The sequence below is a fragment of the Zootoca vivipara genome, chromosome Z2 (assembly GCF_965207765.1).
Source record: "Zootoca vivipara chromosome Z2, rZooViv2.hap1.1, whole genome shotgun sequence".
Classification (NCBI taxonomy): Eukaryota; Metazoa; Chordata; class Lepidosauria; order Squamata; family Lacertidae; genus Zootoca; species Zootoca vivipara.
This window is the reverse complement of record NC_142585.1, coordinates 27,892,348-27,919,996: the sequence shown is the minus strand read 5'-3', so window position 1 is coordinate 27,919,996 and position 27,649 is coordinate 27,892,348. Positions and strand designations below refer to the sequence as shown.

The window sequence follows — 27,649 nt, the reverse complement described above, 5'->3', positions numbered from 1 at the left end:
CATATCCCTTAATTTCACTGGGTCTACTCTGAGTACGGCTGCAGTTGAATACTACCCCAAATATAATTTACTTTCAGACTGAAGGCTACGTGGTTCTATCTTACAAATATTTGGATATTAAGAAAAAGATGAGCCAAGTAAACTCTTCCACACTCATGGGTATTGAATTCAATGTTCTCAAGTGTTAGAAGGGAGAGGTGGACAGTAATAAGGATGGGGGTGGGGAAATTTATCCACAGACTGCATCTTGGCTCCCTATGTGGAACCCTCAATCCCAGAGCAATCTGAAGGTGAAGAGGAAGTAAGGTTTGGGGAAGTCTTTGTAGCTTTACACATAGCTCCTGCAGCTTACTGAAAACTGAAAGGGCTGACATCCCCATTCCTCATAACATTTCATTGCTATTGAATCAGTATGAGGACAAGAGGAAGGGGGGAGGCTCACACTGTGTAAACATGCCTCAAATACTACCCCAAACAGGATGAATTGGGTAGTATTTTACATCTGTAAAAAAGCAATACTTATTTGAATCAACAAAATTCTGCATGCTACTATTAGTAGCAACACTGCTGGACCATGTTTTTTCATTAGAAATTGAATTAACAAACATTTCGCTCTTGTACACCTAACGGGTAACACGTATGGACCCTTTGTCAGACAAACTTTAGAATTCAACTGAGCTTTTAAACTGTCTGAGACTTGGAAGATTTGTAACCTAATCCTACAAAGGGGGAAAAGAGAGGTTAATTAGAAACAAGTCACATTAGTGTCTATGGAATTAGCTGCTACATAATATGATCAGAATGGGAAGGTGGAGGTGTTTTTGTAAAAGTCTTAATTTAAGACATACTGTACTACCAAAATGAAAAAGCTCCAAGCTTGGCACAGTGTTATGATTAGTTGAAGCAAGAATGGGGTGGGGCGATAATCCCACTGTAACCACTGAGCAAAGAAATGACATACATCTAAAAAGACACATGGATAGTATTCAGAATTCATTACAAAGAGTGTCAAACACAAACTCAAATCTTCTCAGTGCTAAGAAACTATCCAAAGAAAAACTCACAGGGGGAGGGGAATCATAGTAAGATTTGTGGGGTTTGGGCTATTTTGTGATATTCGAATGTGACAGTTGGTGCACTGTAGCATAAGAAGCTTCAGTTACATCAGGCAAGAAACAATATTTAGAGTTACTATTTTTGGCAATACTGTACATAACTCTCAGCACCCTTTATAATGAATGGAAAAACACTATACTGCATTTCACACTGTACCACATTATTTGGCTATTCAAATATTCATTCTGCTTTCCAATACTCCTCTGTTCAATACCATGAACATTTTAACAGAATGTGAAATACCTACACTGAGTAATAAAAAGGTCTAAGTAGCAAGCGGCACCTCAAAAGTTCTATTTAACTGATATTCCATTTTTAATACTCAATGTTCCATTTTAAAATCCAACCGGATAGCTCTTGCCATCAGGAATTTCCTCCTGGAGCCAGAAGCCTGGGCACCACTAAATATTTCAAGGTTCACGTTATACCACATACCTTAGAATACTTTGCTTTTGCAGCTGCGCAGTGTAAAGCATACTAAGGAGCACCCCGTTCAAGTCCATGATATTAAGGATTCCACAGGCACTCTGGTGCATGCATAGAGCTCCAAGTAAGCAATGGCTCCACCATTCTACTAAATGTTATGGGCCACCCTAAACATGCAAGTGGTATATGCATACATAGATGCATGCAAGTTCTTCATGAAACAGGAGCTCTGGTCTGCACAAGAAGCTGCAATGCAAGGCTCATGATGGTGGTAGCTTGCTTTCTTCATCACCGCTGTTAAGCAGTGCCACAAGCAAGCAACATAAAATTGCAGGCACCTTCCCACCCCATTTTAGTCACAATTATAGCAACGTAATGGGGGTAAAACTGGAATATGTATTGTGAAAATACATATAAACCAAACATTCCAGAGTCAAAGCTAACATATTAATCAAAGAAATATTTCTGATGAGTTTTTGGCTTCCCAATTCTTGAATCCTACCCTGCACTCATAAGAGGCTTTTCAGGTATAAGTGGCCTTTGTGCTCAATATTATTCAGTCCACTGGACAGAGAGATATTCATAGAATCATAGATGATCCTCACCTCCAAAATCAATCTGTCAACGAAGACCAAGCAAAACAAGAGCCACCAAGCTGAGTGCATGTCTTGACATATAATTATTCAAAAAGTAAGTTATTGAAATAGATGAACCTGGTGGCTTCCAGATCTCCTATGCTATTTCAGTAGTACAGTTTACCCAGATTCTTTAAACTTTTTAGAGGGATAGTTTTCATAGAAGGAAGAATAATGTTATGTTCAACAAAATAATATTATAAGAGAATACCCAAGTATAACTCTGCTAAAAATTTATTTTCTTTACTGTATTTCAGTTCTGCCACAGTCCTTAAAACATAATGTAGATTACAATCCTAACCATGTCTACTCAGAGATAAGTCCCATGAATCCAATGAGGTTTCAATGGTAAGTGGAGTTAGGATTGCAACTTTAGAGCAGAACATATTAAGGGGGATTTTTGATGTTCTCTCCATGAAAGCAGACACTCACCCCAGTGCCATACCGTATCATAAAATGCATTTGAAAGTTTCCCCAGTTTCAATGGAAGCTAAGAGGCATGCTGTGGAAGAAATTCAAGCCAATAATCCCATTGGGTTTGTGACTCCTTGAAGATATATAGGTGTTGCAATAACACCTTTAGAAATGTGATACGTTTTCACATTCATTTACTAAGTGCACCTAAATGGGACTTTTGGTATGCACAAACCCATTATTGGCTTCATAGTATGGCACACTAATGGGTCATACAATCAGAAGAATGCTTACAGACATAATTCATAATAAATCTATGTAGAACAAATGTAAAACAATAGGAATTATATTACAATTTGTAAACCTTCATGTAGTATCACACTTGACATTATACAATGAGGCAATATTTACAGACCCATTGTCTGTATTGCAAATGAACCCCCAACCCGCTCCCACAGTGTAAAATGAGCAACTTTGCAAGTGCAGGACAAAACCAGTGCTGTTGTTCATTGCAAGTCTTATACAACTGAATTATCAAAACTGTATTAATAGTTTTTGAAAACTAACCTTGGTTGTTTCTGTCAAGAATTTAAGGTAGTGTGAAATTGATGTACCGCATCAGAAGGATGTATGTTTGGAAAACAGATGGATTTCAAAATTCATAAGGCAGCATGCTAAAAAAAAGGCTACAAGCAGCACTGATTCTATATCAATATTAGATCTGTAGTACCCAACTCTGCATCATTAAAGAAGTTTAAAATAATAATTCAGGATACACACAGGAGCCTCATTATTTAACATTAAAAATGTGCAAATTGTTTTCTTCTTAAAACAAAAGAAAGTAACATAGCAACGAAGTTACTCTACTAAAGAACACCTTTGTGTTTAAAAATCACAGAAAAGTAGACCATCTTCTCTCCAACATCCCCTACAAGGCACTACAGGTAGGAAATGACAGATAACATGAAAGGTAATACTGCTCCTCAGTCGGGTCGAAATATGGGATATTTTGGTAAGAATTCTATTAGTATTACCTATAGAGGGGGAAAAAACACAAACATATATTAAACAATACTTTCAGCTCATTGGCATACAGAATATTAAGTAAGCTACAAGTAATTAAACATGTTGGGTAAAATCACAGACGGTACTTTATACCAAATCAATCACTGGCCCATTTAATTCAACTCTTCTATACTGACTGTGTTAAGGCTGTTGGGTGCTAAGGCCCACGGTGAAGTGTACCCAATTGACAATAATTCAGACCTTGCTCCCCCTAGTGGATCCTGAAGGTGCTTTTTCACTGAATCTAACTTGGCAGTTTTCATCTTCTGAGTTATAGCTGCTTTCTGGTTGTTTATTCCACAAGTGGCACCACCAACACAGGGCAGAGTTATCAGCAATTTTGTTGCCTTATACAGCACTTGAATGTGGAAAATGAAGCTTCTGAGACACTGTGGCAAGTCCTTAAAAAGGGAAGATTGAAACTTCCCTGTTCACAAATTTAGCAGCCACTGTGGCACCGTGCACAACCTCCTCTCTTCCCACTGCTCATGCATGTCACCAGTGAGCAAGTACAGGGCTGGTTACAACAGATGACTGCCAATCTGAAACCTTTCCTGAACAAGTTATGCCCCCAAACTAATTACACATGGAGAGGCCATAGCTGCCAAGTTCTCCCCCTTTTTAAGGGAAATTCCCTTATGCTGAATAGGCTTCCTCGCGAGAAAAGGGAAAACTTGGCAGCTATGGGAGAGGCCCTAAGTAATCTAGGAGGAGGTGAATAATTCAGCACTAACGGCTATGAGAATCTGAGCTAAAGGTCTGCACATATATGCATGTAACTGAAAATTCCCCGAGTGCCACAGGACTCTCAGTCTCATATGTTCAGAAATTCCAGTATGGTTCTGTAAAATTCAAAAGGTATAGACCATGTAATGAAAGGTAGATGGCTAACACCTTGTTGCTATAACCAGCTTGCTTAAGAGCCACAGCTGAAATCTGTGATTTTAAAAAGGTCTGATGGGCCAATCTGCATCACCTCGGGGCCTAAGATGACCACATTTACTTAAATATATATATCTGAATCAGAATGGTTAAGGATGGGGGGGGGGAGAGAGAGACGGGGACGACAAAGGTAAACGTAGATTCATGATATCCACAGGACAAACAGACAACTTCAGAAGAAAAATCAATCTGCAGCATAAGCAACTTGAGGACCCAGTGCCAAATATGCGGAAGTCCAATACAGTATGTAACAAATGAGGCCAACATGTATGGTATGAACAGAAAGGAAAGGGGATGGGGGTAGGGTGGGAGAGGAGAGGAGAGGGACAGCTCTTTCCCACCTATCTAAATTGCACCACATGAGTACCTGGGGGAAAGGAACTGGACCAAAACTACAGCTTGGAAGCACAATATCATATTAACCCAATGCTACCAACTTTCTCTAAATGTTGAAATAAGGCAGACTTTTTAGGAAAGAGAGTTCCCCAGTGAATTACACAGACGGATACATAACCAATCCTATCCAGGTTTACTTAGAAGGATTTCCTACAGATTTCAGTGGGGCTTATTCCCAAATTAGTATGTAAAGAACAGAAGAGCCAAGAGTGTTTTGTTCAAAGTAAGAGCAATTAATTGACAAATCAGTCAGAAAAATAGGGAAACACATTTGTAACCAACAATCTGTTAACAGAGAAGTATTACATACTTACATACTCCATCATATTGCTAGTTTCACATTTCCTTTTACTCAACTTCCAGTGCAAACCAAGCTAGGAAAGTAATATAATGTTTAGCATTACCTTAATGGGAGCATAATATTTAGCATAATGTAACATGACTATATGTATGTGTGGTTATTTTATCTGTCCATTTGGCATATTAGCATTTGTAAGGCTACAACTGGGGCACATAAGCAATACAGAAGCAGCTTTAATCCAGCAATGTGTCTTTCTTAATTACATACTACTTGCTTATATTATATGTATTCACATTAAAACTGAAAAAACCCTGAAACACTCCACCATGATTAAAACAGCCACTTCCCTTCTTACCTTGTGATATAGCCTGTTATTTTCCCATTCTAACAACTTCTGAATTGATCTTCTAGTCTAGGAAAGATGACCAAAATAGCGTTAGAATACGGATTCAATCATTTCCCTTAAATATGGCCCATAAAACTGGCCCATGTGTCTGTGGCAATTGACAGGGACTTCTGCAAAGGATCTCTCTCATTTCTTTGGCTCTACACAAATAAGATAGGACGAAGGAGAACACAACAGAATGAGAGATATACAGTCTTCTCCAGTTTAGATATAATCCACATTGAGCACCGTTTGCTGTGAAGCACAAGTGTGGAGAGTGCTGTTGTGCTCATACCCTTGTTTGTGGGCTTCCTAAAGGCACTGTGAGAAAGACTAGATTGGCCTTTGGTCTCATCCAGCAAGGCAAGGCCATTCTTATATACGTATTTTGTTCTGTGAACCATCCTGAGACCTCTCAGTATAGGGAGGTATATAAATTCAATCAATCAATCAATCAATGAAAAATAATATAAAATAAAATATATGGCCAGACTGCTTGCAGTATTTACAGAAGTTGCACAGGGGTCAGGAATTTTGATGATCATTAGTGTCTAGCCCCAAAGTAAAAAGCAAATCTGGACTGTTCCAGACTGTTTCCCAGCACGGCGGGCGGGCAGAGCTGCATGGCCGGGCCGGTGGGTGGGCGGGCGCAGCTCTGTGGCGGGTGGGCGGGCACAGCTGCGCAGCGCCCCCAGGCAGGCGGGCGGCCTGCGTCACCCAGCCTGGCCGTAGGGCCAGCCCTACAAATTCAGGCATCTATAATTATTGATTGGATTTCCACAGAAATAACTTATAAAGAATAACTTATAAAAAATAAAGAATTTAAGGCCATGAGTCACACAGGACTGTTTAGAAAATAAAATAATTTATGAATCAATCAATTAATTAAAAGAATAAATTCCGCAGATCATTGTGTTGTAACGAATTTTCATCATTTGGATATAAATCAGAAAAACAGAGGTTTTGTTGTTTGAAAAAATAATGAGAAAAATGCTGACAGAAAAGGACTGATGTACTAGGGTCAGTGCAAGAAAGATGTGAATTATTTTGATATAAATTCAAGAACAAGGTTTGTGCAATTAATGATCTAAAAGCAATAAAGAAATTAAGAGGTCAAGCAACTGCAGGTAGCTGCTGGTAAAACTAGTAGCCTAATATGTGTACTTACTCTTTTGTTCAGACAGACGGCAGGCCACAGACTGCAGCCAAGTGTGCAGCAGCAGCACAAACACCCACAGAGAAGCCATTTTACACTGATAGGGAGATTCTTCTTTAAACACACATTTACACGACTGATACTTATCTTGAATTCTTCTGGAGCAACCTGGAAAAAACAAGAGATAAACCTATACTGAGAACCATATATATATATATATGAGAGAAAAAGAAAATATATTTCTGGGATTTATTTATTTCATAAAATGTATATACTGCTTGATTGTAAAAGAATATTGTAAAGGCTGTCAGGAATTAGAACTCTACTGCCGGTTTGTGTGTGCAAAAATGCAGTAATCACTATGGATGAAATTTTTGTTTAATTTGTTTTAGTTACTCTACAGACACTTTTGGTATTCTTAATTGTGTTTCTTGCCTGCATAAATAATTTAAACACTTCAACCTTATACCAAATCAGTTATTCTTATTATCATCATCATAATCAATGTTAAACACAGTAAAATGTGAGGTCTCTCTCTTCCTCTTCCTCTCCCTCTCCCTCTGCAAATATAGTTTTAGCAGGCTACGGTAAGCCCCACAGTCCTTAGGATAATGTTGCATGTGTGAATTATGGAATCCTTTTCAAACACCCTTTCACACAAAGGTCACAAGGTATGGAAACGTGATGGTCCTCAAGGAGCAAGTGACCAGAACAGTGGTCCTCAGTAAAACAGTGTTTTAGGAACTTTAGAAATTTTCTGGAGGAAAAACAACCCAAGCATCCGGAAACCATTCTAAGAGAGATTCCTTTTCAGCCCAGTACACCATAAAAGGGAATAAAGGTGGAGGGAAGGGTCATAATACTTTACAACAGGATACAAGAGAGGAAAGGAGCAATGACCAGCAGGCTCACTCTCCCTTCTCCGGCCATCATAATCACTGCCCAATCAATCACACCTTGTGCCAAATTACAATACGAAGGGTATGTTTTATGACTAACACTTCCTTGCACTGGACACCAATTTCCCCACAGAAGTCCTTGTTGTTTTAAGATCAGGACAGGAAACTGGACTTTCCCCCTAAAGGATTATTGATTGATCCAGGTGACAAGGAAATGGCAGATTTAAGGCCATATCACAAACCAACATTTTCTTCCATCAACTAACTTAACTTTTTAAAAAAGGGACAAGAGTTCGGGGAGAACTCAAAGATTTACCAAGGAAAAAGAATGATTGTAAAGCTGAAGAGGAGGGAAATAAAATTGATTTTGAGACTCACCCCCCTTCTGCATCTTGCCTTTTTAAAGCTCATCATAGGCTTCCTACTTAAAAACTTCATTTTGTACAAATTAAAACAAAATCTCAATCCAGCTATCTCAATTCAAAAAATAATTACACAAAACATGTTCAAATTTTTTATTTATGAAGTTATTTCGTATTATCAACATGTATTATCAATAATATAAGAATTCAAATATTAAAAAACAATCCAGCAATCTGAAATGTGGCATTTAAACATAATTGTTCTGTTGCATCTTAATCCTACAAATATCCTTTTTTAAATATAAAGGTAAAAGTACAGGATTAAATATACTGTATAAGGAACAAAACACACTCAACAGAATATCTTCACAATACTTGCTATAACTCAGCAATATCTTACTATTGCTAAAATTAGTATGTATTGGTATTGTTATGATTCAGAATTCCATGATATTAAAAGTGTTGCATGGTAATTGGTACTGACTTTAACTTAAGTATTTTAAATTATGCCCGTGTTGAAAATGAAATGGATGGTAGTTACAGAACCAAAGATAATATGTGTTCCAGATAGCATCATCATTTATAATTTGTTAGTGCTTAAAATGTACAAGGCACTGTACATTTAAAAGTGTACAGATCTCTACTACACAAGGTATTAGTTCTGTGCCCGGACATTAGAAAGGTGAAGCAAGATTTGGGGAAATTATGAATGCAAGAGAGAAGCAATAAAACAAAATGAGGATTCTGGGAAGAGCTAAATGAACCTTGAATCCAATCAGATGAAGTGACTAAGATGTCAACAAACCCTACACCTGGGTACTCTGCTCCACAGCACATTAACTTGAATGTAAATTCCATGAAAATCAGTGGCTGGATCTCAAAATATAGGAGTACAGGTCAGGATCATCAGATCTTACACTTCTTTCAACATTTAAGAAATTCAACCGACTGAAAGAAAAGCATTTTTGCAATTTTCAGGGGGTACACATGCTGACTTACCTTCCCTGTCAGAACAGAGGGAAATTCGGTGTCAAACTTGTTGGTCAAGCCAAACCTTAAAAAACAAAAGAGAAAAAGTATTTCCACCTAACCTGTTTCTAATGCCATAAGTTATATATCGCTGCTACTTTCCACATCAGCTTTCAAGTGTTCATAGTACATTTTAAAGTGCAACTGAAAATGTGCAAGGAACATAGCTCCTTTTATTAACACTTAATTTAAAAACCACAGCCAAAGGCATGCACTTTCCTCCCTCTTTCGTGGTTAGAGAGTAGACTATTAGGGCAATTGATGTTTCTATTTGTATTAAGTAGTGAATATAAAGTTCATCCATTTCTTGCTTATGCCTACAGCCTGATGAACTGTAAAGAGTACTTTGCTGAGATTATTGCAGAAACTGAAAACTAAAGGAGGCATTCAACATAGCGCTTGACAATTGTTTCAGACAGAATGATCTGCCCTCTTCTCTCCCTATATCCTGTTCCAAAGCTTCTCGTGACCCCCATAGAGGCAATTTGTGGGGGGCATGTGGGGGAAGGGGGTTAAAGCTGTGCAGTCCTTTCTTGGGATTCTGCTAGTGAGACTCATCAGCTGAATATGACTCTAGGAATTAGGGGCATAATCCTTTCAACAAAACTGACACAAAAATTATTGTACTTTGAACACACACACTCCACTTTACTGTTGAGCTCCCTTTGGATGACAAAATGATGCAACATCTTAACAGTAATCCCAGTGGGTCCCTCAAAGGATGGAATCACAGCAGTGTCATTTTGGCTTTGCTACCTGCTTTGCATACACCAGGGCTGGGCGATGCCTGGTTTCCAACATCAGGTTAGATATCACCAGCTAAACTTCACAATAAAACAATGTATCACAATGTCTGAAATAAGGATGAAATTATGTGGCAACGAGATAACCTCCTTAAAAAAAAAAGGCAACAACCTTTATTTTTAATACGGAGGGAAGCTATTTATGGGGCACCAAAAATGTAAACTCCAGAAAATGAAAACACTTATCTCCTTTTTCACCAGTGAGTGTGGGCCAGAGGGAACAAAAAGGAAGATAAGGAAGCATAGGGGGTGTGGGAGGGGAATGTGTGAGAAAGCAAAGGGGCAGGGGAAAATTGGGGAGAGTGTGTTGGACGCGGATGGCGCTATGGGTTAAACCACAGAGCCTAGTGCTTGCCGATCAGAAGGTCAGCGGTTCGAATCCCCACAACAGGGTGAGATCCCGTTGCTCGGTCCCTGCTCCTGCCAACCTAGCAGTTTGAAAGCATGTCAAAGTGCAAGTAGATAGATAGATAGATATCGCTACAGCGGGAAGGTAAACAGCATTACCGTGCGCTGCTCTGGTTCGCCAGAAGCGGCTTAGTCATGCAGGCCACATGATCTGGAAGCTGTACGCCGGCTCCCTCAGCTAGTAAAGTGAGATGATTGCCACAACCCCAGAGTTGTCCTCGAATGGACCTAATGGTCAGGGGTCCCTTTACCTTTATCTCTAATGGTAAGACTGATTACCCCTTCATGGATCAATGCCTTGTCATGGCGAAGGGGCTTGAATAACTCAGAGAAGCTATGAGCTAGGCCATGCAGGGCCACCCAAGATGGACAGGTCATAGTGGAGAGTTTGGACTAAATGTGATCCACCTGGCGAAGGGACTGGCAAGCCACTCCAGTATCTCTGCCAAGAAAACTCCATGGACAAAGACAACAGGCATATAAAAGTTATGACGCTGGAAGATGAGTCCCTCAGGTCAGAAGGCGTCCAACATGCTACTGAGGAAGAGCGAAGGACAAGTACAAGTAGATTCAGAGCTGATGAAGCGGCTGGGCCAAAGCTGAAAGGTCGCTCAGTTGCGGATATGCCTGGAAGCGAAAGGAAAGTCTGATGCTGTAAAGAAAAATATTGCATAGGAACCTGGAATGTAAGAACCATGGATAATGGTACGCTGGATGTGGATATACAGGAGGCAGCAACGAAAACCATCCCAAGGAAAAGGAAATGCAAGAAAGCAAAATGCCTGTCCAATGAGGCCTTACAAATAGCGGAGGAGAGGAGGCAAGCAAAATGCAAGTGAGATAGGAAACTGAAACTGGAAACTGATACAGGAAACTGAATGCAGATTTCCAAAAAATAGCAAGGAGAGACAAAAGGGTCTTCTTAAATGAGCAATGCAAAGAAATAGAGGAAAACAATGAAATGGGGAAAACCAGAGATCTGTTCAAGAAAATTGGAGATATGAAAGGAACATTTTGTACAAAGATTACCATAATAAAGGACAAAAGTGGTAAGGACCTAACAGAAGCAGAAGACATCAAGAAGAGGTGGCAAGAATACACAGAGGAATTATACCAGAAAGATATGGAGGTCTCATACACCCCAAGTAGTGTGGTTGCTGACCTTGAGCCAGACATCTTGGAGAGTGAGACTCTTGAGAGTCCCATGGACTGCAAGAAGATCAAACCTATCCATTCTTAAGGAAATCAGCCCTGAGTGCTCACTGGAAGGACAGATCATGAAGCTGAGGCTCCAATACTTTGGCCACCTCATGAGAAGAGAAGAATCCTTGGAAAAGACCCTGATGTTGGGAAAGATGGAGGGCACTAGGAGAAGGGGACGACAGAGGACGAGATGCCTAGACAGTGTTCTCGAAGCTACAAACATGAGTTTGACCAAACTGCGGGAGGCAGTGCAAGATAGGAGTGCCTGGCGTGCTATGGTCCATGGGGTCACGAAGAGTCGGACACGACTAAATGACTAAACGACTAAACGTCAACAACAAATAATGGTAAGGAGGAGAAAAGAGGGGGAGACACATACATGTGTGCACACACACAGAAGCGGAGAAGAGAGGAAGGGGACAAAAACATGGATACACAGGCACACATTATTGCAAATATTTTGGTTCTTCTCAAGCCACCATGGCTTGGCCCCCATTGCAGGAAAACTTTGCAGGGAAATAACAGCAACCTTTCATAAAGTTGGACTGTGCACAAGGCGCCTCCAAGTGGATCTTCTCAATTTTGCACCACCTCAGATTTTTGGATGCATGAAATTAACTATGTAAAAACGAGAACAGAAATAGTGGACTACAAACAGTGTTAAGTACCCCAAGGAAGAAAAAAATCTGTTAGAAAAGCAGGTCCTACATTTATCATATGATAAATGATGCTCCGCTCCTTGAAAACGCATAGAGACTGATAAACTAAAATGAGCACCCTACATCAATATAGGTCAGGCTGTAACTAGGGCTGGACGATATCTGGTTTTAAAAATAGTCATATATCACCAGCTAAACATCACAGTATACCAATGTGGGTGAAATAAGGATGGAACTATGAAGAGTTGAATGGGGTAATGTCCTGGCAACTGCTACTACTTAGGGATCTGAAACTTAAGCCCCCCCCATGCTTTTAACATATTGTTACCACTATTATTTTAAAATACAAATAATTTTTAAATTAGGACACTTTCTCTGAAATTAAAGCTGTAGAAGTAACTACGTAGTAGTGTATGGATATGAAAGGAAAGGTGAGAGGAGGTTCCCTTACAGACACAAGGGAGACACACACAGAAGCGCAGAGAGAGAAAGAGAGAGAGAGAGAGAGAGAGAAGCGGAGAAGGTGCGAGAAGCTTCAACAGAGCAAGGTTTAATAATAATAATAATAATAAACTCAGAAGTAAATAGCCCCCATTTATTTTTCTATGGAACAAGTGATGGCTTCCAAGCCATTCCCGGCTGAGGCTAGCGGCAGTTCAAAGGCAGCACTGGACAGCTCAGCTCTTTAGAAACAAGGCAAAAAAGACTTTCAAGTTTCAGGAGCTGCAGAGCATTGGAGAGTGAAGGAAACCCTCTCTCTTTATTTACTCCAACACAGAGAAACATCAGAACAAAGGCATAAGGTTTTCCCGGCTTTCCGAGATTGGTAACAGGGCCCTCCCAGAGCCCTCACGCCACTCTCCAAAAGTAAAACAAAATGGATTTTCTCAAGTTTGTGCCACCTGCACAGTTCTCTCCCCTGGAGAACTGCCTTTGTTCTGTTGTTCTGCCGGCACTGCTCTGGCTCTGGGAAGGAAGGGTTCTGGTACAGCCCTGAAGCCCTTCCCTCCTTACCAAAGATGGGCAAGCACTTACTATCCTTCCGATGGGGAGGGGCAGTGCCAGGGGTCTGGAAGCATCTCAGATCCCTCCCAAAGCCAGACAAAATGGAGGCAGTTTGTAATCTTTCACAAAATGGAGCCTTTGCGATGCTAATGTTTGGTGCCCCCAAGTGGATCTTCTCAATTCTGAACCATCTAGGACGTTTGGATTAATTAAATAGTATAGCACTGTGTAAAAATAAGAATGACAATAATAGACTGGAAACGTTAAGAACTCCCCCCAAAGCAGATCCTACATGGAGTATATTATATGATAAATGAGGGTCTGCTCCTCGAAAAGGCATGGAGTTTGACAGATGGGCTGGACGATGTCTGGTTTTCAACATCGTGATATGTCATCAGCTAAACATCGTGATATTACTACTATAACACAATGTCTGAAATGAGGATGGAACTATGGGGTTATGTCCTGTCAACTGCTATTCCTTAAGGCTCTAAAACGTAAGTATCTGCTTACATATTGTTACAACTATTCTGTAGAACAAATAATTTTAAAATTATTACACTTTCTCTAAAATTAAAGCTGTAGAAGTAATACGTGGCATAGATATGAAATAAAAGGTGAGAGCAGGTTCCCTAACAGACACAGAAATAGGAACGCAAGAGAGAGGAAGAAAGATTAAACAACAGGACAATGTTTATTGTTCTTATTTTTTATTCAGATGTAAAATAACCCTAGTCTATCAGGAGCTGCAGAACAGAGTAAATTGATAAATGGAGAACAAATGAAACCCTCATTTGCTTTCATTCCCACCCACAGAGACATCTGAGCAAAACTGTGATCCCTAAGGTTTTCTGGGTTTAGGGAGGGTATCCCAGAGCCCTTGTCCCACCCTCCCAAAGATGGATAAGATAGATTGACTATGGACTATCTACTGAAAGATACAACTGGAAAGATATAACTGTGGAGAAAAACCTTGGGCACAGCTCTGGCTCGGGGAAGGAAGATCCAGGGTTCTTGCAGGGTCCTAGAGCCCTTCGCTTCTTCCAGAAAATGGGCAAGCACTTATTATGCTTCCGTCATTGGGGAGGTTGTGACAGGGCTCTGGCAGCATCCCAGAGCCCTTGCGCCACCCTCCAAAAGCCACACAAAATGGAGGCACTCTATGATCTTTTATAAAATGGTGGCTTGTGAGTCCACTATTTGGCACCCCAAGTGGATCATCATAATATTGCACCACTTAGGATTTTTGGATGAATAAAATACCGGTAGTTGTGTAAAAATGAGAACAGCAATAATGGACTGCAAACAGCATTAAGCACTTGAGGGATTAAAAATCCCTACAAGAAAAGCAGGTCCTATATGCAATGTATCATCTAATATATGAGGTTCTGCTCCTTGAAAAGGCATGGAGTTTGACAGACTGAAATAGCGTCCTACAGAAAGGAAAATGGCTGCAGCTAGGGCTGGACGATGTCTGGTTTTCAACATTGTGATATGTCACCAGCTAAACATCGTGATATACCAGCATAACACAATGTCTGAAATAAGGATGTAATCAACTGCTACTACTTAGGCATCTGAAACTTATAAATACAGTGGTACCTCAGCTTAAGAACTTAATTCATTCTGGAGGTCCGTTCTTAACCTGAAACTGTTCTTAACCCGAGGTACTACTTTAGTTAATGGGGCCTCCTGCTGCTGCCACACCGTCGGAGCAAAATTTCTGTTCTCATCCTGAAGCAAAGTGAAGCTGTAGATGTAATTGGTAGCATAGATATCAAAGGAAAAGTGGGAGGATGTTCCCTGATAGACATGAGGGAGACAAAGACACACAAGCATGCTGACAGATACAGAAGGGGAGAAGGGAGAAACAAGGCTTAAGCAACTGACGGCAGCAGTTATTCAAAGCAGCACTGGACAGCAACATTCACATCTCTTGCCATGTGAGACAGAAAGGGTTTACAAGTCTCTGGAACTAGAGAGAGAAATAAATAGATAAATGGAGAGCCAATGAAACTGTCTATCCATTTATTTATTCCCTGTGCACAGAGACATATGCACAAAGGCATAAGGTTTCCGGACTTTGCGAGGGCAGTACCCCAGAGCCCTCCAGCCACCATCCCAAAGTCAGATAAAATGGACCTGCTGTGGTCCTAGAGCCCTTCTCTCCTTCCCAAAGATGGGCAAGCACTTCCTGAGCTTCCGGCTTAGGGGAGGCTGTGCCAGGGTGTTGCCAGAGTCCTTGCGCCTCCCTCTCTGATGGCCAGACAAAATGGAGGCACCTCTGTAATTGTTTACAAAATGGCATCCTGTGTGAAGCTAATATTTGGCGCCACCAAGTGGATCTTCTCAATTTAGCTCCACCTAGGACTTTTGGACGAATGAAACAGCATAGCACTGTTTAAAAATGGGAACAGCAATAATGGACCAGAAACAGTGTTAAGTACCTCAGGGAGGAACCCCTGCCCCCAACCAAAAATGTAGGTCCTACCTGCAATGTATATTTTGATAAATGAAAATGCATGGAAATTGACACACTGAAATGGCATCCTACAGAAAAGAAAATGGCTGCAGCTAAGTCTGGACGATGTCTGGTTTTCAACATCGTGATATGTCACCAGTTAAACATCGCGATATACCAATACAAGACAATGTCTGAAATAAGGATAAAATTATGAAGAGACAAACAGAGTAATGTCCTGGAAACTGCTGCTACTTAGAGACCTGTATATTACCTTTAACAAATTGTTCCAACTGTTGTTTTATGGTATAGATAATTTTTAAATTCGGATACTGCCACTGTCCTGTGCAGGAAATCTTTGGCACTGCTCTGACTCTGGGAAGGAAGATTCAGGGCTCTGGCATGGTCCTAGAGCCCTTCCCTCCTTCCCAAAGATGGGCAAGCACTTCATAGGCTTCCGTCACTGGGAAGGCAGTGCCAGGACTATGGCAGCATCCCAGAGCCCTTGTGCCACCCTCCAAAAGCCAGACAAAATGGAGGCATCTTGTAATCTTTCACAAAATGGCGCCCTGTGTGAAGCTAATATTTGGCACCCCCAAGTGGATCTTCATAATATTGCACCATGTAGGACTTTTGGATGAGTGAAATAACACTGCACTGTTTAAAAATGAGAACAGCAATAATGGGGTTAAAAACAGTGTTAAGCACCTCAGGGGAGAGGAAAAAAAACCCTACAAGAAAAGCAGGTCCTGTATTCAATGTATCATATCATAAATGAGGTTCTGCTCCTTGAAAACGCATAGAGATTGAGAGATTAAGATGCCATCCTATAGCTGCAGTTAGGTCTGGACGATGTCTGGTTTTCAACATCGTGATATGTCACCAGCTAAACATCGCGGTATACCAATATAACACGATGTCTGAAATAAGGATGGAACTATGTAGAGATGAATGGGGCAATGTCCTGGCAACTGCTGCTACTCAAAGTTCTGGAACTTATATTTACTTAGCTTTAACTTATTGTTACCACTGTTATTTTATTGTACAGATAAATTTTAAATCAGCACACTTTTTCTAATATTAAATCTGTATAAGTAATTAGTAGCACAGGTATGAAAGGCAAGGTGACAGAAGGTTCCATTATAGACACAAAGGAGACACACACACTGGAGCATGCACAGAGAGAAAAGGGGAGAAGGGAGGAAGGAGGCTTAAACAATAGAGCAAGCTTTATTATTATTATTATTATTATTATTATTATTATTATTATTAACTCAGATGTAAATAACCAGAAGCGATCCCTAGTTGAAGGCAGTAGCAATTCAAAAGGCAGTGCTGGACAGCTTTTGGGAGGCAAGGCAGAAAGGGCACAGGCACCTGTACAAAGCTGTGATTGCATAAGATCTTTCCAAGGGTGTGCCATCTCCCTCTAGCTCTGGGAAAGAAGATTCGGGGCTCTGGCATGGTCCTAGAGCCCTTCTCTTCTTCCAGAAAATGGGCAAGCACTTACTATGCTTCCGTCATTGGGAAGCCGGTGCCAGGGCTCTGACAGAGCCCTTGCACCACCCTCCAAAAGCCACACAAAATGGAGGCACTCTATGATCTTTTATTAAATGGTGGCTAGTGATTCCGCTATTTGGCACCCCCAAGTGGATCTTCATAATATTGCACGACTTAGGACTTTTGTATGAATAAAATAGCATAGTGCTGTGTAAAAATGAGAACAGCAATAATGGACTGCAAACAGCATTAAGCACTTGAGGAATGAAAAATCCCCACAAGAAAAGCAGGTCCTATATGCAATGTATCATATGAAAGATGAGGTTCTGCTCCTTGAAAAGGCACGGAGACTGATAGATTGAAATGAGTACCGTGTTTCCCCTTTTTTAATACGTAGTCAGAAAGTAAGCCATGGCAGGGTTTTTAACCATTTGAGAGCTATAAGACATACCCCGAAAATAAGCCATACTTCCGCACCAGCTAGCAGGACCCAGCATGCCGGCCGCGACAGGAGGAGGAAGCCTGCCGGGTCGGGTCAGTGCCCGGAAGCGGCGGTGGCTGCTTTAGTGCCAATAAAGCGTGCAGCAGTGCCGCACGGAGCACCAGCCAGCAGGACCCAGCTCCTGCAATGCCGGCCGCGGCAGGAGGAGGAAGCCTGCGGGGTCGGGTGGGTGCCCAGAAGCGGTGGCGGCTGCAGCGCTGACAAAGCGTGAAGCAGCGCCGCACGAAGCACCAAGGGCACGAGCGGCAGGAGGAAAGAGAGAGAGGCTCGTTACTTGCGGCACTTTAAGAGAAGCAGCCAGAACCGATCTCCATATTCCGAGCCTCCCTTTTGCGCGTGCGGGCATGTTAAAGCCCCGATCACTTCACTCCCCACTTCTTCCTCGCCATCCCTCCCTTTCACGCATTGCCTTGACCCCGCAGCCCCCCTCCCTGGCCATCTTCCCCTAAGTGCAGCGCTGCTTCGTGAGCGCTGCAGCCGCACGCTCTCTGTGTGTGCTGCAGCCGCACGCTCTCTGTGTGTGCGCGTGTCTCTTTCTTTCTCTCCCTGTGCGTCCGTCTCTGTGTGTGTGTGTGTGTGTGTGTGTGTGTGTGCGCGCGTCTCTCTCTCTCCCCCCCCGTGCGTCTCTCTGTGTGTGTGTTTGTGCGCGTCTCTTTCTTTCTCTCCCCGTGCATCCGTCTCTCTCTGTGTGTGTGTTTGTGCGCGTCTCTTTCTTTCTCTCCCCGTGCATCCGTCTCTCTCTGTGTGTGTGTTTGTGCGCGTCTCTTTCTTTCTCTCCCCGTGCATCCGTCTCTCTCTGTGTGTGTGTTTGTGCGCGTCTCTTTCTTTCTCTCCCCCGTGCGTCCGTCTCTCTCTGTGTGTGTGTTTGTGCGCGTCTCTTTCTTTCTCTCCCCGTGCATCCGTCTCTCTCTGTGTGTGTGTTTGTGCGCGTCTCTTTCTTTCTCTCCCCGTGCATCCGTCTCTCTCTGTGTGTGTGTTTGTGCGCGTCTCTTTCTTTCTCTCCCCCGTGCGTCCGTCTCTCTGTGTGTGTGTGTGCGCGCGTCTCTTTCTCTCTCTCCCCCGTGCGTCTCTGTGTGTGTGTGTGTGTGTGTGTGCGCGCGTCTCTTTCTTTCTCTCCCTGTGCGTGTCTCTCTCTCAGTGTGTGTGTGTGTGTGTGTGTGTGTGTGTGTGTGTGTGTGTGTTTGCGCGCGCGCGCGTCTCCCCCCCCCCACAGAGAAAAGGTTCCGCTTCGGCTCGTCATTCAGCCGCGCGCGCGCGCCAGGGGCATGGGCCCAAGCCTCGTCCCCCTCGCGCTTCCCTCACAAGCATCTCAGAGCGGGACGGGTCACGGCCTCCCTCCTCATTCCTCGGCCGGCGTGAGAGAGCCCGGGGAGCAGAAGGATCCCAGGTTTAACCCCCAGGTACCCCCAAGTTTGAAATTCTGGAGAGCTGCTGCCAGCCTGGTTGACAGCAAAACCTGGATAGCACAGTAGGCTAGAGTGTGGTGTTTATAATGTGCGCGGAAGAGAGCACCGAGTGTCCTGAGCCAGTGGGACCCAGTTGTACCAGCACTTAAAAAAAAAGACACCCCCTGAAAATAAGCCACCGTGTGTTTTTTTGAGGAAAAAAAGTTATAAGACGGTGTCTTAAAAAAGGGGAAACACGGTATCCAACATCTAGTCTGGTTTTAAACATTGTGGTATACCAGTAGGTGAACATCATGATATACTATTGTATACCATCGTATACAGCCAGGCCCTACGTTACAACCGCATCTGTTCCAACTCTACAGACAGAGAATCTCACCTAAGAGATCTACAGCAAACCTTTTTAGAACTAAAATATCCACCTGATGAAGTTAAACAACAGAGCCAGACTGATACCTAGAGAGAACCTGCTGCAAGACAGACCCCAAAAAGAAAATAACAGAACACCACTAGTTATCACATACAGCTCCCAAGTTAAAACAGTACAACACATCATCAGAGATCTACAACCTCTCCTGGACAATGACAGCTCTCTTTCTCAAGCTCTGGGAGGAAGACCTTTCATTGCCTACAGACAGCCACCCATGTTAAACAACTCCTCACCCACAATAATACAACCACCAGACTTAACATGGACACTGGTACTGAAGGGAGAGATTTGCCAATTGTGTTATTGAGCTAAGTCTGATCGTATAGTCTGCATTGTATAATTCTGAGTGCATGACCGCTAGACCAATTGCAGTCATTAACAGTCGTTAACAGTCATCAACAGGTTTACCACTCCTATCAGCCCATCACCCATTCCCATCACCCCCCACCCCCACCCTCTGAATATACATAAGGGTCTGACTGCTTCTGTTTCAGTGTATCTGAAGAAGTGTGCATGCACACGAAAGCTCATACCAAAATAAAAACTTAGTTGGTCTTTAGGGTGCTACTGAAGGATTTTTTTTATTTTGTTTCGACTCAGACCAACACGGCTACCTACCTGTATCATGATATACTGATATAGCACGGTGTCTGAAATAAGGATGGAACTATGTAGAGGCAAACAGACTCATGTCCTGGCTACTGCTACTATTTAGAGGTCTGAAACATAACTATTTACTTACCTTTAACATATTGTTATAACTGTTATTTTATGGTACAGATAACTTTTAAATGAACACACTTTCTCGAAAATTAAAGCTGTAGAAGTAATTACGGTAGTAGTACAGATATGAAAGGAATGGTGAGAGAAGGTTCCCTTACAGGTACAAAGGAGACACACACACAGAGAGAAGGGAAGAAGGTACAAACTAGGCTTCAACAACAGAACAAGGTTTATTATTATTATAATTAACTCAGTAGTAAATAACCTGTCTATTTTTTCATGTGACAAGTGGCAGCTTGTAATCCAGCCTAGTTGAGGGCAGCAACCGTTCAAAGGCAGCGTTTGACTGCAACATATGTGCCTTTCAGAAGGTGTAACACAAAAGATCAGGAGCTGCAGAGGGAATCAAATACTAAATGGAGAGTGAAGGACACCCACTCTCCATTTATTAATTCCCACGCATAGGGACACCTGCACAAATTGGGATCACATAAGGTTTCTGCTGGCTTTAGGAGGGTGGTGCCAAACTCTGGCAGCATTGCAGAGCCCTCGTGTTCTTTTACCAAAGAGGATAAAACTGATAGACTTCAATGCCCATATTTGTCACCCACAAATAGTTCTTCCCAATTATGGATCTTGTCAACATTGTGCCATCTCCACGTCAAACTGTGCATGAAAACTGCCAGCAGTACTCTGGCTGGGGCAGCAGCCCATTTTTACACAGTTCTATGCTATTTCATTCATCCAAAATTCCTGGATGGTGCAAAATTGAGAAGATCCAATTGGGGTACCAAATATTAGCTTCGCATAGGGCGCAAGAGGGCCTCCATTTTGTCTGGCTTTGGGAAGGTGGTGCCAGGGCTCTGGCAGCCTCTGCCCTCCTAAAGCCAGAAGATATGGAGGCACTTTGTAATCTTTCATAAAATGGACCCCTGCAAGAAGCTAATATCGGGCGCCCCCACCCCCCAATGTATCTTCTCAAATGTGCATCACCCCAGCTTTTGGATGACTGAAATAACATAACACTATGTAAAAATGAGAACAGCAATAATGGCCTGGAAACAGTGTTAAGTACCACAGGGAGGAAAAATCCATACAAGAAAAGCATGTCCTGCATGCAGGGTATGATATCACATATGAGGTTCTGCTCCTTACAAAGGTTTGGAGATACACAGACTGAAATGAGCATCCTGCATACGGTAAACCCAGAAAGGAAAAGGACTGCAACTAGGCCTGGACACTGTCTGGTTTTCAACATTGTGTTATCTCACCAGCTAAACATCTGATGTAACACAATGTCTAAATACATACAAGTGTGCACACATTCATACACAGCAGGGAGGAAGGGAGGAAGGGGGCTAAAGGAACAGGGCAAGGAACAGCTCAGTCTCCGCTTGCTGGGGGGCGGCGGGCGGGAACACAGCTGTAACAAAAACACATCAAATAAATAAAGCAAAGTGGCTACTGGTACTTAAGCAGTTAAGACAATGGAGCAGAATACCCCTTCAGACAAGACTTGATATCTTACCACTTCACCCTATTGTTTTTCAGTGGGAGTTGTTAATGAGCATTCAGGGATCGCATTAAGAGTTCTATTGGCGATTTAATGAGGGTGCAGAGGATACAATTTGACTAAAGTGGCTCTGCAAGGCTAAAAGGAAGTGAATAAGAAAGGGGGGGTTGGCTTTGATAGTGATGTTTATAAAAAGCAGTGGTGTTCCAGTCTGCCCCTCCTCCTGCATCTGTATACTGTAAATCAGGGGTGGCCACCTCCCAAGAGACTCTGATCTACTCACAGAGTTAAAAACTGGGAGTGATCTACCCCATTTTGGGGGGGGGGGGTTCAGGTCAAAGCTGTTGAGTTTTTTTAAGGAAGGGAAGCCCTGTTTTTATACGCAGGAATATACTGTAGATGAAAAGTTAGCAAACCCACCAGCCTTGAGAGGTTGATTCTATTTTGCAGTCATTCAGAAAAAAAACACAGGATAGTAAGTTATGATAGTAAGTAAGTTATGATAGTAAGTTATTGATCCCTTCATGGATCAATGCCTTGTCGTGGCGAAGGGGCTTGAATAACTCAGAGAAGCTATGAGCTATGCCATGCAGGGCCACCCAAGATGGACAGGTCATAGTGGAGAGTTTTGACTAAACGTGATCCACCTGGAGAAGGAACTGGCAAGCCACTCCAGTATCCCTGCCAAGAAAACTCCATGGACAAAGACAACAGGCATATAAAAGTTATGACGCTGGAAGATGAGCCCCTCAGGTCGGAAGGCGTCCAACATGCTACTGAGGAAGAGCGGAGGACAAGTACAAGTAGATTCAGAGCTGATGAAACGGCTGGGCCAAAGCCGAAAGGTCGCTCAGTTTCGGATATGTCTGGAAGCGAAAGGAAAGTCCGATGCTGTAAAGAAAAATATTGCATAGGAACCTGGAATGTAAGAACCATGGATGGAGGTAAGCTGGATGTGGTCAAAAATGAGATGGCAAGAATAAATATTGACATCCTGGGCATCAGTGAACTCAAATGGAAGGGAATGGGCGAATTCAGTTCGGATGACTATCATATCTACTACTGCGGGCAAGAATCCCGTAGAAGAAATGGAGTGGCCCTCATAGTCAACAAAAGAGTGGCAAAAGCTGTAATGGGATGCAATCTCAAAAATGACAGAATGATCTCGATACGAATCCAAGGCAGACCTTTTAACATCACAGTAATCCAAGTTTATGCACCAACTACCGGTGTTGAAGAAAGTGAAATTGACCAATTCTATGAAGACTTACAACACCTTCTAGAAATGACACCAAAGAAGGATGTTCTTCTCATTACAGGGGATTGGAATGCTAAAGTAGGGAATCAAGAGATAAAAGGAACAATTGGCAAGTTTGGCCTTGGAGTTCAAAATGAAGCAGGGCAAAGGCTAATAAGAGTTCTGTCAAGAGAACAAGCTGGTCATCACAAACACTCTTTTCCAACAACACAAGAGACGACTCTGCACATGGATATCACCAAATGGGCAGCATCGAAATCAGATTGATTATATTCTCTGCAGCCAAAGATGGAGAAGCTCTATACAGTCAGCAAAAACAAGACCTGGAGCTGACTGTAACTCAGAACATCAGCTTCTTATAACAAAATTCCAGCTTAAACTGAAGAAAGTAGGAAAAACCACTGGTCCAGTAAGATACAATCTAAATCAAATCCCTTATGAATACACAGTGGAAGTGAGGAACAGGTTTAAGGATTTAGATTTGGTGGACAGAGTGCCTGAAGAACTACCGTATGGATGGAGGCTCGTAACATTATACAGGAGGCAGCAACGAAAACCATCCCAAGGAAAAGGAAATGCAAGAAAGCAAAATGCCTGTCCAATGAGGCCTTACAAATAGCGGAGGAGAGGAGGCAAGCAAAATGCAAGGGAGATAGGGAAAGATACAGGAAGCTGAATGCAGATTTCCAAAAAAAAAAAAAGCAAGGAGAGACAAGAGGGCCTTCTTAAATGAGCAATGCAAAGAAATAGAGGAAAACAATGGAATGGGGAAAACCAGAGATCTGTTCAAGAAAATTGGAGATATGAAAGGAACATTTTGTACAAAGATTACCATAATAAAGGACAAAAGTGGTAAGGACCTAACAGAAGCAGAAGACATCAAGAAGAGGTGGCAAGAATACACAGAGGAATTATACCAGAAAGATATGGAGGTCTCGTACATCCCAGGTAGTGTGGTTGCTGACCTTGAGCCAGACATCTTGGAGAGTGAAGTCAAATGGGCCTTAAAAAGCACTGCTAATAACAAGGCCAGTGGAAGTGATGATATTCCAGCTGAACTATTTAAAATTTTAAAAGATGATGCTGTTAAGGTGCTACACCCAATATGCCAGCAAGTTTGGAAAACTCAGCAATGGCCAGAGGATTGGAGAAGATCAGATTACATCCCAATCCCAAAGAAGGGCAGTGCCAAAGAATGCTCCAACTACCGCACAATTGCGCTCATTTCACACGCTAGCAAGGTTATGCTTAAAATTCTACAAGGCAGGCTTAGGCAGTATGTGGACCGAGAACTTCCAGAAGTGCAACCTGGATTCGAAGGGGCAGAGGAACCAGAGACCAAATAGCAAACATGCGCTGGATTATGGAGAAAGCTTCATTGACTATGCAAAAGCCTTTGACTGTGTCGACCACAGCAAACTATGGCAAGTTCTTAAAGAAATGGGAGTGCCTGATCACCTCATCTGTCTCCTGAGAAATCTCTATGTGGGACAAGAAGCTACAGTTAGAACTGGATATGGAACAACTGATTGGTTCAAAATTGGGAAAGGAGTACGACAAGGTTGTATATTGTCTCCCTGCTTCTTTAACTTATATGCAGAATTCATCATGCGAAAGGCTGGACTAGATGAATCCCAAGCCGGAATTAAGATTGCCGGAAGAAATATCAACAACCTCAGATATGCAGATGACACAACCTTGATGGCAGAACATGAGGCGGAATTAAAGAACCTTTTAATGAGGGTGAAAGAGGAGAGCGCAAAATATGGTCTGAAGCTCAACATCAAAAAAACCAAGATCATGGCCACTGGTCCCATCACCTCCTGGCAAATAGAAGGGGAAGAAATGGAGTGAGAGATTTTACTTTCTTGGGCTCCTTGATCACTGCAGATGGTGACAGCAGTCACGAAATTAAAAGACGCCTGCTTTTACAGGAACATCATTTGGCATTTCACTTTGGAGCTTTGAATTTATGTTAATCTATCTTTGCAAGCTACCAGTACTGCAAGCTACCAGTACTGAGGAAGCCTGACCAGGGCGAAACAAGGGACATACCCGGGAACCTTGTCTTGTTTATGGACATTTTTTTTGCGGCACCTGGTACCTATCGAATATACTGCTGCCACCTTATGAACTTTGGCTTGCCACGCCCATTTGCCAATTGGACCCATTAGTGTTTTCTCTACAGCTGCCGCACACCTCCTCTTGTGGTACTCTTTGACTATCTCATTCATTTTGGACTGAGTCCTTATCCACATTTTAAGTTTGGGGATGTGCCTTCGCTTGTTGATGTATGTTGTTCTCATTTGAATGAAAAAAATTATTGAACCTAGTTTTGTATAAGTTTTTGAATATTCCATTATAGCCAGTTACGTATGTGTATAGCTTAACTGTGTTCGTAACGAAGGTTTGTGTTGTAGTCTTGTATGTGGAATTAAGATTGCCGGAAGAAATATCAACAACCTCAGATATGCAGATGATACAACCTTGATGGCAGAATGTGAGGCGGAATTAAAGAACCTTTTAATGAGGGTGAGAGAGCGCAAAATATGGTCTGAAGCTCAACATCAAAAAAACCAAGATCATGGCCACTGGTCCCATCACCTCCTGGCAAATAGAAGGGGAAGAAATGGAGGCAGTGAGAGATTTTACTTTCTTGGGCTCCTTGATCACTGCAGATGGTGACAGCAGCCACGAAATTAAAAGACGCCTGCTTCTTGGGAGAAAAGCAATGACAAACCTAGACAGCATCTTAAAAAGCAGAGACATTACCTTGCTGACAATGGTCCGTATAGTTAAAGCTATGGTTTTCCCATAGTGATGTATGGAAGTGAGAGCTGGACCATAAAGAAGGCTGATCACCGAAGAATTGATGCTTTTGAATTATGGTGCTGGAGGAGACTCTTGAGAGTCCCATGGACTGCAAGAAGATCAAACCTATCCATTCTGAAGGAAATCAGCCCTGAGCGCTCACTGGAAGGACAGATCGTGAAGCTGAGGCTCCAATACTTTGGCCACCTCATGAGAAGAGAAGAATCCTTGGAAAATATCCTGATGTTGGGAAAGATGGAGGGCATAAGGAGAAGGGGGTGACAGAGGATGAGATGGTTGGACAGTGTTCTCAAAGCTACCGACATGAGTTTGACCAAACTGCGGGAGGCAGTGCAAGATAGGAGTGCCTGGCGTGCTCTGGTCCATGGGGTCACGAAGAGTCGGACACGACTAAATGACTAAACAACAAGTTATGATAGCATGACCAGATTGTTTGGAGCTGTCAGTTTACTAGTCCTCCAGGCCAAATCAATCTACTTTTACTTGCCTCAATAGTGTTTTATATTCCTCTTTTCCCTGGAGGTAATATAATTATAGGCCCTCTCCCCATCCCAACTTAGCAATTAAAAAAAATTAACAGGGTTTTTGTTCTTTTTTAATGCAACAATAAGATAGACAGCCATAACTGAATCCCAAGGCATCGAAGGGGATGTGGCAGGTGTCTGTGCTGTGGGGTGAGGAGTTGTGCTTATACAGTATTTATTGTAGGTTGACCACAACCTTTTCAATGAAGCCTCAGTGTGGTATCTCCAGATTTGCTCCATTCCGCAGCAAACCTCAACTACGACGTCTTTTCCCCCTTCCAAGCGGTAAAATTGGGCACTTGTCATGTATCCATTATCCACACGTGCGCGTATACATTTGTACTCCAAACACCTTCTTATCTGAAAGCCCTTCTCCCATTCCCAGCCCGCCTCCTCTGCTGCACGAGGATTTGTCGGAAAAAGGGCGACAAATGAAAACACAGTACAAAGCTGCTCATGTGGATCGCAGGGCCCTAGTGCCGAGTCAGATCTTCCAGGAGGGACCCTCCGCATAACGATATTCCAGGAGAGACCCTCCGCATAACCCTCCCGAGCCGCAAGCACTTCCAACGAGAATGAAATGAAATGTGCTGCTGGAAGGGACCTCAGCACCTCCTCCTTCGCAAGGTCTCATCCCCAAGAAAGGAAGAAAACGAAAAGGGGCTGCACGAGTGGCTCTCTACATACACTCAGGGGCTCCCTCCATAGCTGTCAAGTTCTCCCTTTTTTAAGGGAAATTCCCTTATGCTGAATAGGCTTCCTTCCTCGCGAGAAAAGGGAAAACTTGACAGCTATGGCTCCCTTTGCTTCACGGAGTTTCGAAGCCCCTGGTGAGCTGAATGAGAAAACTGCGCTCTCTGCACTCCCTCAGAGGCACCATTGGCGCCAGGCAGGCCTTCAGCCAACGAGCCCAAACCCCTCCTCCCCCACAACCCTCACCCGCGTCACCGCCGCCCTCCCCTTCTTCCCGCGTCACCGCCCCCTTTCGCCCCGCCCCCTGCCCAGTCCCGTCAGCCAGCAGCCGCCCTCTCCCTCTCCCCGTCACCCCCTCCCCAGGTTCCTTACACAGTGATATGCCCGGCGCCCCTCACAGCCACGGGTTCAGGCGTGTCCCGGGGCCGCGGCAGCTCCTGACTTCTCACCACAGTCTCGGACTCCTCCTCCTCCTCTTCTTCGTCTTCCTCCTCCTCCAGTTCATAGATAGTGTCAAAGTCCGCCATGTTGGGGAGCAGGACGCTCATGGCCCCCCCTCCCTCTCCGGCTCCCGATCTGGAAATGCGCGTGCGCCCCGCGCGC

At 42.9% G+C, this 27,649-nt stretch overlaps 1 protein-coding gene across 3 annotated transcripts; it reads right to left on the bottom strand.

The window, feature by feature from the left end:
* Nucleotides 1–2,393: 2,393 nt before the first annotated feature.
* On the bottom strand, nucleotides 2,394–27,632 carry CHIC1 (cysteine rich hydrophobic domain 1). Of its 3 annotated transcripts, none has more exons than XM_035113513.3 (6): nucleotides 27,419–27,622; nucleotides 9,097–9,151; nucleotides 6,849–7,004; nucleotides 5,651–5,707; nucleotides 5,309–5,368; nucleotides 2,394–3,625 (listed from the first exon to the last, which is right to left on the bottom strand). In XM_035113513.3, exons 1-6 carry the CDS (start codon nucleotides 27,592–27,594, stop codon nucleotides 3,575–3,577), a joined length of 555 nt encoding a protein of 184 aa, XP_034969404.1. In that variant the 5' UTR covers nucleotides 27,595–27,622; the 3' UTR covers nucleotides 2,394–3,574. The 3 variants fall into 3 exon arrangements, with proteins under 3 accessions (XP_034969404.1, XP_088520789.1, XP_088520788.1); XM_088664663.1 differs by having other exon boundaries at nucleotides 3,327–3,625; nucleotides 5,305–5,368; nucleotides 27,496–27,632; XM_088664662.1 differs by having other exon boundaries at nucleotides 3,327–3,625; nucleotides 5,305–5,368; nucleotides 27,419–27,627.
* Between the last annotated feature and the right edge of the window lie 17 nt (nucleotides 27,633–27,649).